Source organism: Anser cygnoides, chromosome 7 (genome assembly GCF_040182565.1).
Source record: "Anser cygnoides isolate HZ-2024a breed goose chromosome 7, Taihu_goose_T2T_genome, whole genome shotgun sequence".
NCBI lineage: Eukaryota > Metazoa > Chordata > Aves > Anseriformes > Anatidae > Anser > Anser cygnoides.
This window is the reverse complement of record NC_089879.1, coordinates 1,143,173-1,159,933: the sequence shown is the minus strand read 5'-3', so window position 1 is coordinate 1,159,933 and position 16,761 is coordinate 1,143,173. Positions and strand designations below refer to the sequence as shown.

General features: G+C 43.2%; 1 protein-coding gene across 2 annotated transcripts in view; it reads right to left on the bottom strand.

Moving 5' to 3' along the window:
* Positions 1–16,761, bottom strand: part of TCERG1L (transcription elongation regulator 1 like) — an 84,314-nt gene that overhangs the window by 12,637 nt on the left and 54,916 nt on the right. Inside the window, exons 6-9 of one of the 2 annotated variants that reach the window (XM_067000389.1) lie at positions 15,278–15,372; positions 13,771–13,859; positions 9,317–9,471; positions 2,770–2,836 (exon numbers count right to left, since the gene is read on the bottom strand). In XM_067000389.1, coding sequence (XP_066856490.1) covers positions 2,770–2,836; positions 9,317–9,471; positions 13,771–13,859; positions 15,278–15,372 — 406 coding nt within the window. Of the gene's footprint in view, positions 1–2,769; positions 2,840–9,316; positions 9,472–13,770; positions 13,860–15,277; positions 15,373–16,761 lie in introns of both variants that reach the window. The other variant, XM_067000388.1, reaches the window with a different exon arrangement.

Sequence of the window (16,761 nt, the reverse complement as noted above, 5' to 3'; positions counted from 1 at the left end):
ATCAGCTCAGCACCAGAGGAGCCTTTCTTTTCTTCAATCTTTCTCAGGCGATTGAAAATGTTGCTGAATATTATACAGACTTGCTTTTTTCTCATGCCAAAGATTACAATAAAGAATACAATTTTCCTTAGCAAATAACACAATAATCTGCACAACAAAGTATGTGACTTCCTAGTCAGAAGGGCACATACGGGTTTGCTACTAGCACAATTTTGGAAGCCTGCAAATCTCAGAAAGGACAGGACACAAACTGGAATGCAGGGAAGTCCATCTAAACACAGGAAAAAGCTTTTTGACTGTGAGGGCAGTCAACTGCCCAGGGAGGCTGTGGGGCTCCAGCCGTGGAGATGCTCACACCTTCCTGGGCATGTCCCCGAGCCACCGGCCATGGGGACCTGCTGAGAGCACGGTGGGACAGAGACCCCCATGCCCTCCGTCATTCTGCGAAGAAGACCCAGGTGAACCAAGTTTCTGTGAAGATTTTTTTTCTTTTGTAGAGGGTACAGTTAGAGCATCACCAGAGTAAGATTTGCCTTCAGTATTTTGAAGCAGTTCCATTACACCCCAACAAAACGCAAGGCAAGTGCACCAGCAGCTTGCGGAGCCCAAAGCTCCTAAACCTGTAAATGCAGATTCTGGCTGGCAACCCTGGAACAAGGCTCGTACAACTGTCCACGCGAGAAAAAAGGGGAGTTCTGCCTTGTTCTGTAGTCGCCTTTGGGTGAGGTCCCCTACCAGCTTTGTAAACAGCAAGCAAACAGCAGGAGAAGTGGAAGAGCAGATCTGTTTTTACCAATATAAATTTAATAAGTAAATGTGAAGATAGACCTAAGTGTGAATATCAGAAATGACAAAAATGCTGCAATCAGAAAGCCCTACTGAATACCTGTGTGATGACCCCTCTAGCTGAATTAGGATAAATTGTATTGGAACTTTGAGGCAATTGCATCTTATCATTAGCACCGGGCTTTCTCTAGCAGATCATCTAGAGGCTGATTTATTGTATGCCAAAGCAACCACATGATTTACTAAGGTAACTGAACTTCCAGAGAGAGCACAATCAAAATGGAATAGGGATTGCAGCATGCTTTAAAACATACCCTGAAAGCATGTTCCATCTCCTTTTTTGTTGTGTTTAAACCAGAAAAAATATTGATATTGCAAAAACAAGTGAGTAACGTGTGCTTGTGTGTAAAAATGAGATTCAGTTTTCTGTTCTGCAGATTTCATGCACAGCACTGCAAACGTCCACCTAAAAACTGCCTTTCGCTTGTCTGGCTGTCTGAAAAAGCCAAACCCAGCATGGTGCGGGAAAATACCGTGCTGAGATGACGGCTTCTGGGGGACAGCGGCGTGGAGGCCTCGCAGCCTCATCCAGCCTGGCATCCGCGCACTCGCAGCCGACATCTGCTCAATGTCCTCTTGTGAATAAGTGATGGAAATCCAATCCAGTTGAGATAATATTCCTTATTCACAAATAGAGACTGGAAGAGGCACCATAAGCCCAAGACTACTTTGAGGCAGAAATCTCTGAATAAGTGCATTTTTCCCAAGTTTATGAACAAACTTCTGTAGTTTTGGAATTCTGTTTACATGGAGTTCCATCACCTCAAGCAATCATTAAAAGGAACCATCTTAATGGCACACAGAAAATATCTGCTTCTATACACAGGTCCCAGGAGCGGCCCATTATTATTAGACCCACTGATTTCAATAAAAGTGTTCTTAAATACTTTTATATTAAATATCAACTGTTATCCTAACCTTACAAATACAGAATAAATATTAAAAGTTCCTGTATTTACTATATATTAAGTATAAATACATGCTTTTATACTACATATTAAATGCTTACATACTCTGAATATTGAACTCAAGGTATCTGATTTTTCCTTCATAATAATATAAACCCATGGGAACTCTACTGAGGTCAAAAAACCCACTCAATGCAGTAAGGTAAGAATGGCAATATAAAAGAGAATAATATTTTCAATATTGCCACTTGCAAAACACAGAAATGTGTTGTATTTCCTAATCAGAATGCCAACAAATACAGAAAACAGCATTATACATCGTTATTTTACAGAATTATTTTTTACTGTTCCAAACCAGCACATGAATCATCGCCAGCCTGTGCGAACAGCTGACCTTATATGCAGTTACTGGCCAAAGGTTATGTAGAACCAAATGTTCCTAAGGCACCGCTTAAACCAAACTGTTTCTTAATATTTTGGCAAGGGTGGGGGCTTGCTTATTTGGCACAGTTTTTTCAGCCTCATACTTCACACGGATTTGAAACACACATGGTAATAAAGGTCAAATAAAAGCATGGTAATACAAATGCCTCTGGACATTTCTGAGCTGGTAGCTTGGCTGCAGTTTTGCCTGACTACAGCATCAAAAGAGATGACTGAAACCTCGGCATCACCGATTGCAGTGAAAAAATGTTACTTCACTTTAATCAAGATAAGGCTTTTATCCAATCTCTTTAAAATAAGGACTTATACTCAGTCATTTTTTTTAAACAATTTCAAAATAAGTAACAGTTACTCATACAAAAATGGATGATCTTTATGGGAAATAGATATTTTAAAAAATGGTGTTGGATGAAGAGTGGATACTTTGAGAACGTGTTTCATAATTTACTGATTTAGTTATCCATACAGAAGAAAATAGCGCTATTTCTCTTCGCACTGATTTGACCAGACTTTAGTTTCCCAAGATTTTATATACATATATATATATATAAAATTAAACTTTAGAACTTACTTATTTCTCTTTATTTTGATGCTAAGATCATCATTTTCATCTCCTGGACAAGAGCTAACACTTTTATCTGCTAAAAAGAAATAAATAGAGTAGTTAGACTTGAACTAGAAAAATGGGAATACAAATTCCCCACATTAACTTTTCATTTCTTGTTCTTTGATTTCTGCTCAGATATTTACTATTTTCCTCTCTGCACAGAGTATTTTAAAAATAACTTATTTCATTAAATCCTTAGAAATCCCTTCATGCAAATGGAAGCAATAGCAACAAAAAAGGGCTGTTTTCAGTCTGAAAAATTGCTCGCTGTTCATTTGTGACACGTTTTTATAAAATCTCATTACTCCCACCTCTCTTCCCCTAAAAACACAACCACAAAGATGCTTTTGCAAAATTATTTCAGTGCTTGTAGTCTGAAGGATTCAACGCCGGTAACTCACACCAGAGGTTATTTGTTACCCCGTTTCTCTGTTATACAAGCGAATGTAGTGCCACCAGTCCCTGCACTCGACCAGCGGAGCAGCAGGGCTATGCAGGTACGAACAACCTCCGTGCTAGCGGTGTTCCAGGGTAACTGCAAGGGACGGCTGCGCTCCTGGTTGGCCTTGTTCTCAAGGGACTCATGGGCAGCCGTAATGAATATATACCATACAGAACTGATACTTATGTCTGGAATTTGTTTTCTTCCCGTTTATACAACCTATGTTTTCATCTAAATTCCCACGGACAGACCACCAGAAGTAATGTCCAACTGGTGGCTGGTTTGTGCTGGGTATATTTCAGTAGATCGCCGCGTATCAGTTGAGAAATACAAACGCCAAACCCTACGTGGTTAGCTTGGGAATACCAGAAAGACTGAGCTGAGCCTTTCTGTATTAGGTTGGTACTTAAGATTGTTCTTGTTATTTAGGAAATTATTAAAAAATAAATATAAAATGAATTTTAAACTGAACAGGTTATGGAGATAAAAACTGATGGCTTCACTGCTTCGAATAACTTTGTACAGTGAGATCTGATCTCACTGAAATCAAATCCATCAAGAACTCCAAGAGGTCTGCAGTAAAATAATTTAATACACATAGAGATTAGTAATTATTTTGAAACTTATAACCTAATTTCAAGTTCCTCTTACTTCTCCAGGTCCAATCATTGAAGCTAATAGACATTTGGCCATTTAACCCAAGCTTCAATTTAAGAACCTTGTTCTTGGCTCATTTTTTCCCCTATTTTAGGGAAGTTACTTATACATTAGAGGGCTTTCAGCAAATGTTAAGGTTTATTTATACTAAGTGCACGAGCACAGCACACACTAAATCACTTCAAAAAGAACAATAGGACAAATGCTAGCCGTAACATTCTGACATGTGAAAACCAGAGGTAGGAACAGAGACCACATAAGAAGAAAATACATAGAAAGTTGAGATTATTTTGATATTTTACCAACTATAACATAAATGATAGTACGGAGAAGTGAATGTCATTTCAAAATAAGGAGAGTTTGATCTCAGCATTACAAATATATTAATCAATTTAATAATGTTATAACCATATACAAATTCACAGAAACTATTATCTTTTCTTGCTGACTTCTTCATTAGGACACCCAATTAAAAATACAAAGAAATAAGAAAAACAATCCATTCACTTAGAATGGAATGCAGTTCGATAGAGACATTATAAAGCTATTAATGAGAGGTTGGACAACCTGCCAAAGCACCAGCGTTCTTAGCTTTAACAAATGGTAACATAACATGAAAAAACAGAGTACCTGATGTTGTTTTCAAAGACAGATTAAGTTACAGACAACTCTAGGTTCAGTGCTGACTGACCAAGCATAATCCTGTTCCTGCCAAATTTCAGCACTAATAAAAAGAAGAAAAAGCCATGCCTAGCAGAGCAGTTGTGTTTATCAAATGCTACACACAGCCCTTCCAGAGCTGGCTAAAGGATGTACTCTGTGATACTCCTGGACATTATAAATCCTGATGTGAAAGTATGTTCTCTCAGTAAAGAACGAAAAGAAAGCAAGTGGTGAAAAAGTCAGGTCCAAAGCAGAAAGCTCACATTTTCAACAAGACAAGAGAAAAACTCAGCAATGATGAGAAATGATTATGTGAAGCTCTCAAGCTACTTGAGCCTGAACTCAATTTGAAGTCATCTTAGGAAAAGATCTACCACAGATTTCTGAAAAGAAGGCTATATCATTTTGAATTCTTTTTGTGAAAAAAATACATGGACTGTATATTTATAAAACCAAACCTTTAATTACCATGTCACTTTCAGATAAAAGAAACCTGATACAATACACCCTGATTTCATTATTTACTTCCATCCACTGATTCCTGATATATATATCTCAAGCTCTTCCAGTGAACAATGACAGCCTACACGAAGGAGGGACACTAAATCCTTCTTGCTTTGCTTGCACCAGTGACTACTATGGGTATGCTGCCTTGAAGAAATGGAACAAGATTAGAGTCAGCATCATCGCTTAACGTTTCGGTGTGATGGAAAACTCAGTAAAAGATGACAAATGGTATTTATACTCTCACTCAGGAACCTACTGAATCACATCATATCGCTGGACCTCTGGTAAGATTATAAACTGACTTTGAAAGGGAAGAAAGGCAATGGAGCACAAAATTTAATAATTAATTCAGAGCTTTGAGGAAGAATATTACTTGACAGTAATCCTTCCATGAAATCATGAACCAGAGCACTGCCCCAGTCTGATGGCCTATCAAGCTTAGTGCCGATTAATTAAATCATTCAACTAATCTGTCGTGTAATGAATTTCAGTTCATTTTCCGGAACAAAAAAATTTGCCACTATTTACCTGGTGAACTAAAGCGTTGCCAATCCATTGGCAACACACACAAATCTGATTTGTAATTTTGTAGAGAGCCCTAGCTCTCTACACGTATCGCATGTAAGACTACGAGTTTAACGTTTAACTATCTATGCTATTCGTAAGGACCAGACTTCTTATTTTTGTTTGAATACTAAATGGTTGAAAATATTTCCGGGAACAGAGTAGACTAAATCATCCCTAATTCTGAATGAGGATCATACCAAGTATGAATCAACATGCAATTTTCTGTTAATGTCCATTTTCTTCGTCTGAAAAAAATATAAATTCCTGACCCTAACATCCAGACAAAATATTTTCTAAAAACAGAAAGAAAATATCCTTTTTCAGCCTAAGTATTTTTTCTGTCTTCCTATCTAATTCTCTTACCTTCCAGTATCCCCTGACCAAACATGTCTTTTGGGGTTGATGAGGAGTACCACACTCGTGGGCTGATGTGCCAAGTTTCACCTCTGGATTTAATTAGATTTTCCTTTAAAGAATTGGTACTGTTTCCTGTTGCACTACCTTTTGGTTTTCCTCACCATTTGATTTTTTACAATAAATGGACAGAAATTTCGATAACTATGACGGAGTGAAATGGAAGACTAGAGGCTACAACTCGGGAAAAGTTTCTTATCCCCAGTGTTATACTGTTCTGCTTCCCAAGCAAGTAAAGCCTGTGCTTGTTTGTTGGGCTTAATGGAGCGCAGAGAGGCTTTTTAGGAGGGACAGTGTCAATCAGAAGGCGGCACAACTTGAGGCACATCAGGACTCTGGAACAACCACCAGGTTCTCCATTCGGGTGACTTCTCCCTGCTGGTGTGCAATGTGTTCCTTGGTAGTTCAGAGACCTTTGGAGGGGCTCTGCGGGGTAGGCTGTGGTTCTCGTTTTCCCTGCTTCGTTTACACACTCCAATGGCCTGCACAACGTGACGGCTTTGTGTGCATAAATCCCCGTGGCATTTGAATACCACAGGGGTTGAGAGAAATTGATGAAAATGTTTTTGTCCATTACAGTAAGACGGAAACATGTCAAGGAATCCTTGAGGGGAATTGGGATATTGGGTCATCATATGATCATACTGGGACATGGAATCAACATTAAAGAGGTAATCAAGGGAAAGAAAACAGCAGCAATCAGATGTTTCACTCTGCTGTCAGAGCATTGCCCCAGCAAAATGGAAGGTCAGCGTATGAGAGCCTGGAAGCGCCACCAGTCCCAGCCCTCTGTTTCGTTGGCGAAGGCTGGCCCTACCCACTCTGGTGGCCCTGTGAAGAGGCTCTGGGGCTGCAGCAGACGGGGTCTGGCATGGAGTGGTGGCACGGCTCCTTGCTCAGCCCTGCTCCGAGGGCTGGAGGCACAGGAGAGGCTGTGGTCCTCCTGCCCGACCGCGAGGGATGGCCTGCCGGGAGCCCACCGGTCGAGGAGCGTGACGCCCTCGTACATCTCTACAGGAACGAACACTTTGTGGAGGCAGGGCAATTGATAAACGAGTAATTTTTCATTTATGCCTAAATTACAAATGCACTTGATCTTTCAGTGGAGTGATGCACAGATAACCTATAACACCCCATGAATAATAATGCTTGCTAACTTTCTCGTTCCTTTGATTTAAAAATTCTAATTAAAACTCAGCAGCAGCAACTAAGCTAAATACATTTGGCAACCATTGTTGCAAACACACAGCTCATCTGTGTTATTTATTTACTCGAGATGACAAGCTAAGAGAAATGGCAACAAATAATTTCTTTCACCTCAGCAGCTAATATATACTAATTATAACCCAACTGTCTCAAATACCAAGCAACCACAAGTCCCAGTTATATCAAGGAAGATGAAGACTATTAGCAGCAATGAAAACCACGGTCATAACAAAATTGGTCCATGAATCAAATCTTGCTGGTACATATAGATAGATAATAAAGGATAGGAGTGAATTGGCAGACATCAGCAATAGTTTTAGAGTCTTGTCATTAATTAATTATAGACCGTGAACCATGACCCTCACTTCTGTCTTTGGCTACCACGCCCCCTTGTCAGTAACTAATCGATCTTTCAATATATCCTGTAATAAAAACATATGCTCTTTTTTTCTCCTGAAGAATGAAATTCAGCGCATATGCTTTGGCATTTTAGATACTGAACCAAAGTTCTATACAAAATACAAAAAGACTTTATATGAATTTCAAGCATCTGACAATTTAAATTTAATATTGAAATAATGTAATGACATTATATACCGATAAGGACTACACTAACAGAAAACCACTCTCTGCAGCATTTCTCTACAGCATTTCTTCAGTAACGTTCTGCTAGTAACGATAACACAAATACTGATTTATTACTCACTTTTATCTACCTGTCAGCATCAAATTTCAAGTCCAAAAATGCATACTCACAACGTGTTTCTCAATAGTTAACTGGAAGTTTTCCCTCTGGATCAAAGCATGCATTATGGCTCCCGATAGCAGGAACATAAAAGACAGGTCACTTCAGGAGGCTTGTAATGCCATCTTATTTCTAGTTACAAAATACAGTATTTTAAAGGAATGACAAATCCTAATTTTTCCCCCTCTTGGTATTTCTAGACCTCACCGCTAATCAGCTGAAGGAGGTTCTTCTGTGTAACTGTTGTAAAGCACAATATTCAAGGATCCACCAGCACAAACAGCTAATCAAGACAAGCAGTGTTTCAAATGACTGCCGTACATACTAGATGTCCTCCCAGTAACGGCAGATCCTATTGACACAGCTCCTACATGAAAGCCAACGTAAAGCATTAGGAAACAGAGAAAGCACTGACACTGTGTGGAACCGCTCCCAGTAACAACGCACGGGGAGTCAACTGGTGAAACGAGATTTTTGAGACAAATGTGGCAGAACAAACCATGGAGCCACTAGTACATTGGTAAGCCCAGACTGACATGCAGGGCTACTGCTGGATTGGTCACCCGTGGGAACACAAAACTGGAACTGGTCAGCTAAGCTATGGATAGCAGAATAAAAACACACCATGGTATGAAGCATGGGATGGGAGAACTGCCTCCACAAACCTTGTAGACGGGCAGACAGCAAACCTTGGATCCCTGACAAGTCAAGGCCCTTTTAAACTGTATTTTGAACCACTTACTGCATATCAGCATGTTTTTCTTTAGCCAGTGCCACAAATTTCCCCTTCAGGAATCCACAGTGTTTAAAAGGTGACTGGTAGATTTACATTGAGATTGAAGCACCCATGTTTCCATCAAACCTTTTAGCAGTCATTAGAGATTTACTATTGGGATTCTTTTCCCCCTCTACAACCTGGTTGAATAATCATTAACTACGGCATATCTGCTTTTGTGGAATAACTGAATAATGCATTGGTAATGCATTTGCAATGTACATCTTGGAAATAAGTGTAATAAAACTTAGTGTCTTCCGAGATGTATTTTAAACATCACAGATTCATTCAGTATAAGAAGCCACCTGGTTCTTTATTGCCAGTAATGAGAACGCTCTGTCCCCTAGTTCAGCACTTCAGGAGAGATAAATATCCTGTAACGAACATCAATTTTAATATGATACTTGGCATGAAATCTCTAAAGGAAAACCATTCTAATCATGGTTATCAAATTTTCAACGAACGTACTTAGAGATCAAGACTCTTTCAACAGTTGAGTTTAAATAGAGGCAAATAATCACAGGGCATTAGTTACTTGCTGCGGCCTCCAGCTTGCGCTTGTGCGGCGGATCCTCGATGATTCTGTTTATGTCGCCACGGTGCTTCAAGTCCACCGGCTTCTCCCACACCGATAGCTGCATTGTAGGGTTGAAGAAGAAGACCCGGTCATCTCCAGTCCAGACTACACACCTATTTCAAGTGATAAACTATGCTTAGATAATGTCAAACATACGTATGACCAAGAAATTAACTCTGAGTTGAATTCTTGTCTGTCATTGTTAACTGTGCATGGGTGAGACTCATCTCAGACTGACAACCTGCACGAGGCCCTGCAATCCCATGCAAGTTACCTTGAGCTGAGTAACTCCCTCCACATCAACTACAGGTCACAGAAATGGTCTACACACCCCATAAAAAGCAGGAGGTTAAATACTCTACCACGGCAGGGAAAAAGGAAAAGGAGAGGAAAACACAGTGAATGCTTTGTTCACAGCAAAAGGAGCCACAGGAAAATACATTTTGCATTTTAAGGCTGTAACCGTGAGAGCAGCGAGTCACGGGAACCCCGATCGCTGCTCCGAGCAGCCCGCAAGGCAAGGCCGTGCCGGTGGCGGCAGCAGCCCCAGGGCACCACGAGGCCGCCGGCAGCTGGAGGCAGGGCCACGGGCACTCGCACCGGGGACGTGCAAGTGGCCGCAGCCGGAGCCCACAGCACCGAGCCCGGGTGATATCCATGGGCTCCGGATCCAGCCTGGGAAACGTGACCAAGTTGCTGCGGTGCGAGCCAGTTTTTTGACTTGTTCAGTTAAAGTAACTGTCTCAGCTTGACATCAGCTGCTTTTGCACCAAAGTTCATTTTAAAACGGCTAAAATAATATGAACATAAATAACACACCACCATGACACAGTCAGTAAAGCTCAGATTTACTCCACCGAATCTATATGTAAATAAACTAGCAGAACAGCGATCTAAAGCCTGCACTTTTTGAATTGTAAAGAAAACTAATAAACAGCACATATTCATTCTGCCTTCCTCAAACACATACACACGCGCTTATAACGGGAAAACGTTGGTCTCTGATACATAAAATTCTGGAAAAAACAAATGTTATTAGTAGAAGCCCTAATGCTTAGCTGTTATTAAAAGAAGGGATCAGAAGCGGTTAAAAAAAATAAAAATCTAGTCTGGGTAAAAGACTACAAATATGAAAAACACTCCATCACTGCAAGGTACGATAAGACTATGACCCAAAATTTTCTGTGTACCACTGGTCAGACATCACCACCGACTTTGCCCACACACAGAATAAATGTATATATAAGCTCTGTAAGAAAGAGACTTGGTAAACTTGAAACTAGCATCTTGTTTGGGAACAGCAACGCTGCCCCACGCACATGGGACTGACAAAGCCATTATTTGACAGAGATTATAACCAGTGTTTTTGGAAACACGTTTTGTCTCTGCTGATATGCTGCTGTGCTCACGGCTCCTCTGACCACTCACGTGGATGCTGATGGTGTTCATTAATCACTGAATGCCACCAGGTCTTGTGTGCCATCACCTCAGGTTAGAGACTCTGGGCTCCCTTGTGACACCTCTTTACTTTTCTGTGACTAATATCATCTGACGTTTAATTTAAAATTAATGTCCCTTTCCCCATGTAACATGCCACCTGTTCCTCCTTGGTATAATAACAGTTTCAATTATCCACAGGGAACGCATGATATTTTGTTTCAGCCACTGAGCATAAACTGGAGATGCAGATATTGCTGTGCTCATTTTTCCCTATAGAAAACTGGTTTAAGCACGAGTAAGGGAACAAGATGATTATATATATTTTGTTTCATAATGTAGAAACGTTTGGTTAACATTCTTGATTTTTTTCTGCCATTAAAAATACGATCTAGCTACTCCTGATAGGTCCTCTGCCTCCCATTTTTCTTGATTTCTACATTACCTTGATGTCTAGAGATCTGCAGTCATTAGATTGGGTCACTGATCTTTTGGGGCTGAACTAACTCTCCTAGTCTCCTCAATAACTAATTTTCTCAGAGTCTCAGTAACAGGCAACAGTCACGCCAACACTTCCAATGACATCAGGGAAACAACAAAGTGGAGAAAAGAGGAAGACAGAAAGGATGCGCACACAGGCAGTGCACATGTAAGGCACGAGGGTGGACGAAGCACTGGTGATAAGCCAGGCAGAAAATTCCTTTTCTTTGATCACACCCACGCCCATGATGCTGTCGCTGGAGATTTCTCCACTTCTGACGCTATCGCCCTTTTCCTATTAGCCGTTCGCCCATGCCATTTCTCCCTTTTCATGGCCACAGGCTCTTGAACTCACCTCCTCACCCTCCCTACCTCCACTCAGATCCTACAAATGCTCTGAACTCCAGCTTTGCCCTTAGTCCTGCTGCAGACGGCAGATGTACACAGCTCAGACGGAAGCGTGTACAGCAACCTTCGCAGTCCTGCTAACAGCAGTATGGGATGGCAGCATATGAGCTAGGATTCCTTCACCTTTTTCACACATCGATTCCCACTTTACACAGTCTGTGAATCTGCAATTGTTTCCCCTCCGTTCTCCCCTCTTTTGCACCTCTGGCGATCTGACCACTCTCTAGCGACCTAAAAGCTGGGAGCAGGAGAATGAGAGAACTGCCACGTGTTCACTGCTTGTTTTATCAAATGCACTCAATACCCAGCATTTACAGACGCTGATCTCAATTTTAAAATTAAACTCTTCTGTTGCAAAACTGGTCAGTCTTTGCAGTGGCAATAATGCTAACTCATCTATAATAATCCCATCCTACATTTCTGAGTAAGGACTGAAGGATCAAATAGTCATTTCTGTGAATTCTTGCACGAAGTGCTGAATGCCCTACAAGGCTCACAGGGGCTGACAGCATGTGAGCAACTGGAAACTCGCCTTTTGATTTGTTTTGTGGTACCACCTCCAGCCCCACTCAGGTTTCCTGCTCCTGCCCCAGAATGACACCCCAGCATATGCTTGGTGATGTCACATCAACCATGAGTTTGCAGAAGCATGGAGCCAACCTACGGGTGGAGAGTAAATTCAGGATTTGCTGAATTTGTGTTTTAACCTACAAAAAAGTAATTTTTTAATTCTGATTGAACACCCTACAGGCGTGCTCCATCTTCCATCATGAGCCACTGAGCAGATGAGACTTTGTCACCTCAGAACATGGGACAACTCTCAGCATTAGGACATTGCCCTTCCCCTCTGGTCCCAAGGATGAGATTTTGATGTCTGGTCTCACACCTGAGCGCTCACTGGGTCACTAAATAGCTCTCTGGAAACTCAGAAATGTAAGGTTTCTCCTTAGAGACTCCAGTATCACAAGTTTAGGTCTGCGAGTGGTGCCCACACACCACTGAGCAGCCACTGCTACAGAAGATGCAGTGCTGTGACCTGGCTCTGCCTCTTTTCCGTAAGAACTGACTGATGCAACCAGTGAGCCTGTTCATGACACTGCTGGACTCAAACAGCTCCACTGTACTACTTCCTATAGCAGCAGCTGTCAAGAACAGAAATGATTAATATAAATCACATTTACGATGTCAAGACTAAATACGACATAAGACTGTGTTTACAACATTGGTTGGTCTGCAAAATGGCACAGAATAATAACAACAAATATTGGCTGATATTTGCTTTAGCCAAAGATCCCACAGACATCAGCCACTCAGTATAAACTTATTATTTCATGGCATATAGGTAAAGGACGTGAAAAATCTTTCTTATCAACCATTCAGGACAGAAAGCGAAATGTGATTTGTATCTATTTAAAACCCACAAGAGCTTCAGTTACCCAGGATGTAGTTAACTGAACAGGAATGTGGTCGGGAAATCTAGGGCATGAGACACAACCTTTCAGAGATTTTCAGATGTAACCTGAAATCGATGCCGATCTTGCCACACTAAGGAACTACCACTGCCAGTGAAATAACTGGGAGATGAAGAGGGTCTGGCCCTAAAGAGCAAGAACATTTCTCATGGGTCTTGTATTTCGTCTTTGATCTATCCAAGAACTGTACAAACTGGGTCCTCAACACATGAGAGATCTGGTAAGACCAGGCCCCTACAGAACAATGCTGAACACAGCACTGCTGCACAGAACACCAGCAATGAAGCACCCACAAAATCAGAAAGAAAAACCACCAGCTGCTTTCTGCCAGAAGTGATTTCTGGCTGAGCTGAGGTTCCTAGCGGCAGCACACTCCACTTACCTCACAAATCCCAGGGAGGTGGCTCACACCATGTTTGCAGCTATGTCCTCTCATTTTCGTTAAGTACATGATTAATGAGGAAAAGCTACACTGGAAGCTTGAAAAGGAATGCAGTGCTGCTACTTAACGTCCAGGATAGTGTATTTTCCCCACGCAAAGACAACTAATGCATGTTTGGCAAGAGAAACAGCACTGATGAATGACTTTTATTAGCTCTAATTGCATTTGCTTACCATGGTGATCCTGGCACTGGAGTGGATGCCACGGGCTTGTTGCCATTTGAAGAACTGTCATCCTCATTTACTAGTTTAAAAGAATGATCCTTGAAAGAAAGATAGAGATTAGTCAACAAGTAAAACCGATACATAAGACTGTTACCGTCATACAAATCACTCCCTTTAACGTGAAGTGGATTACACAAATTGCCTTTATTCCACTAACAGCTTTACGAACAACCAACTGCCTTGAGAATAGTCCAGATAAACTGGAAATAATCAAAGTGGTGCCCCACTTTCAGCAATACAAATGAAAAACCAGCAGGCACGCTTTTGTCCATGCCAATAGCTCGCTTGGGACAGCGGGTATAATTCTGTGTATTGCAACCACGAGGAGAGCTGCCTCGTCAGAAAGGACAGCTAACGAGGGGGGCAGGCTGGAGGAGGAGCGCTCCCAGCACCTGGGCAGAGCAGCAACTCGGGGAGCAGTGGGGTAATGGCAAGGGCCAGGGCTGCGAGTGGCACTGGTGGGCAAGCAGGCACCTCGAGGGAGCCGTCTGAGCAGGAGCGAGAACCAGGGAGCACACAGCACCCCGCAGAGGTCATGTCCTGGCCATGTCACATCATGGCCATCACTTACTGCTTGCTCGTGTGCGTTTTTTCTGGTATTATGCAAAGACGTAACAGTGACAAGTGCTGAAACCCCATGGGGGGGGGTCCCGTTGTGGGGACCCAGCCCCACTCCTGTCCCCATCAACCCCCTTGCGACAGGGACAGGCCCCTGTGCCTACGGCTGCCCTGTGCAGATGGCGCAGCAGCCAAGGCAGGCGCTGCGGCACAGCTGACGTGTACGGGCAGTGAGCATTTCAATGGCTTACAGAAACAAACCGTGAGGAGGAGGTGTGGGAGGAAGGCAGCGATCTAGCTCGGTGCAGTATCAAGACATGAGAAGCATGTACTTAATGCAAATATAATAAAGCATATATACAGAGGTATTTATTTTGAAAGCACTTTGCTACTTGAAGCACCAAGCATGTGTCCCAGTACCAATACAGATGCAAATGTGGGCAACACCTGCAGAGCCTGGTAGGCAGAGAAGTTTTGCTTGCACAGAGCCTAAAGGGGACAGTGCGACAGGAACATAAAAAAATTAAAAATATATTTGAACTCATTCCACATCTCCTCAGGACAGAGCTCCTGATACCAAAAGCAGGTGTGCACAGAGGAGAAGCGTGGGTGAAGTGCCCGCTGCGGGGCAGCTCTGGGCACCTTCCCCACTGCTGCTTCCTGAGCCCCAACATTGCAGCCGAGAGCTTCGGGGCCGACACCCTGACGCTGCAGTGACAGAGCTCCACAGAGCACTAAGACAAATTAAACAGATAGCTCTTTAAAATCGACTGTAGGAAACAATCCTCTATCGACAGCAAAGCTCCAGGTCACAGAGCAGTCCTTTATAGTGACTCTGATTTGTGCAGTTCAATATCTTAAAAAGGTTTTTAAAGGAAGAAGGAAATCCATAGCAGACCTTATCGCCATCCCTCTCCACGGGCGCGCTTTTCCTGTCGGCGTGCAAAATCAAGGTGGGTGGGCAGGAGGGCCGGCTGGATTCCTTCCCTTTATCTGTGAGAAGAAAGCGTTATTTCAGTTAGGTGCAGCCCACACACTGCCGGCCACACACGGGGCTGCGCCCCCCGCACGGTGCCAGGGCTGCTCTCTGCCAGCAGGCACTGGCCTTCCTCACCTTCCTAAATATCACAGCTCATTTTACCAGGACTCATCTGTATACTTTTGAGAGAGGCTCTGACTGCACTGAGCTTTTTATTTTTTTTTTTCTAGGAACATGAATGTGTCGGATGGCACCGAGCGGCTGCCTTCAAGGCCCTAGCAGCATTCTTCAGAAGCTTTGGAAATGGATTTTCCCCTTAGTTTGCTGAATTATCACCTCATTGCCAGACGGAGCGAGGAGACTGATGGCAGCAAAGGCAGCGCGTGAGGTGAGCGAACAGCGGCGAAGTAATAAATCCAAGAGGCTCGAAGGGTTCCTTAAACAAGGCTCATAATTAGACTCTTTACCAGACCAGTTGCACTTCCTATACACTAACCGCACTTGCGCTGCCGATGCTGCCTGAGGGGAGCGTTTGTGTGGTCAAGCTGCACAAAAAAAGCTCGGCCGTGCTCAAGAGAAGGGAAATGAAGCGGTGTGGGAGGAGGAGAGGAGGCAGCGGGCAGGGAAATGGGGACACCACGTCCCTCGGCAGGGAAATGGGGACACCACATCCCCAGGGCATCGCCCATGCCCCTCTGCCCGCCAGCCCCGGCCCTCCGGCGGCAGCAGGGTGCTGGGCCCAGGCAGGGCCTGCAGGCCGCGGCTGTGCTCTGCCTTGCCTTCTGCAGCAGCCACGGCTGAGCTTTTAATTGCTTTTTAATTGGAAGCCGTTGTAAGAACAAGCTCCCACCCCCCACCCCTTTTACACAGCAGTTGGCTCCAAGCGAAGTGCTAAACACTCGGAGTGTTTCCACGGGCTACAGAGAGTCTGTGTCTCGATAACCGGCCGTAATGAACAGCAAGGGAAGGCAGAAAGGCAGCAGGTATCAGACAGGCCAAACAATCAGAAAAAAGTGGTTTTTTCCACAAAGGCGAAACCGAGCGGTGACAGTAGCGGCTGCAGCGGGCAGCACGCACGGCCGGGGATGCAGGTGGCCATGTCGTGCGGCCCTGCGCATCGCTCCGAGGATAAACACCCCCAGAACCGTGACTGGGGCCCCACACCCTAATATTTAGATTTCTGCCTTAAATCCTACAACATTTTAGGTAACATTAAACAACGAATGGTGACAATGTTTTCATTCACTCAAGATAAAAACCCCAACAGCAATACCCCAACACCCAGCACCACTGTGCGTACATCCCTGACGAGTTCCAGCACCGCAGCAGAATTACCCGAGGAGGCTCGAGCCCCTCCGAAACTGCTACTACGTCTCCCTGCCAACCGTGCCTGTGTCGGGTAT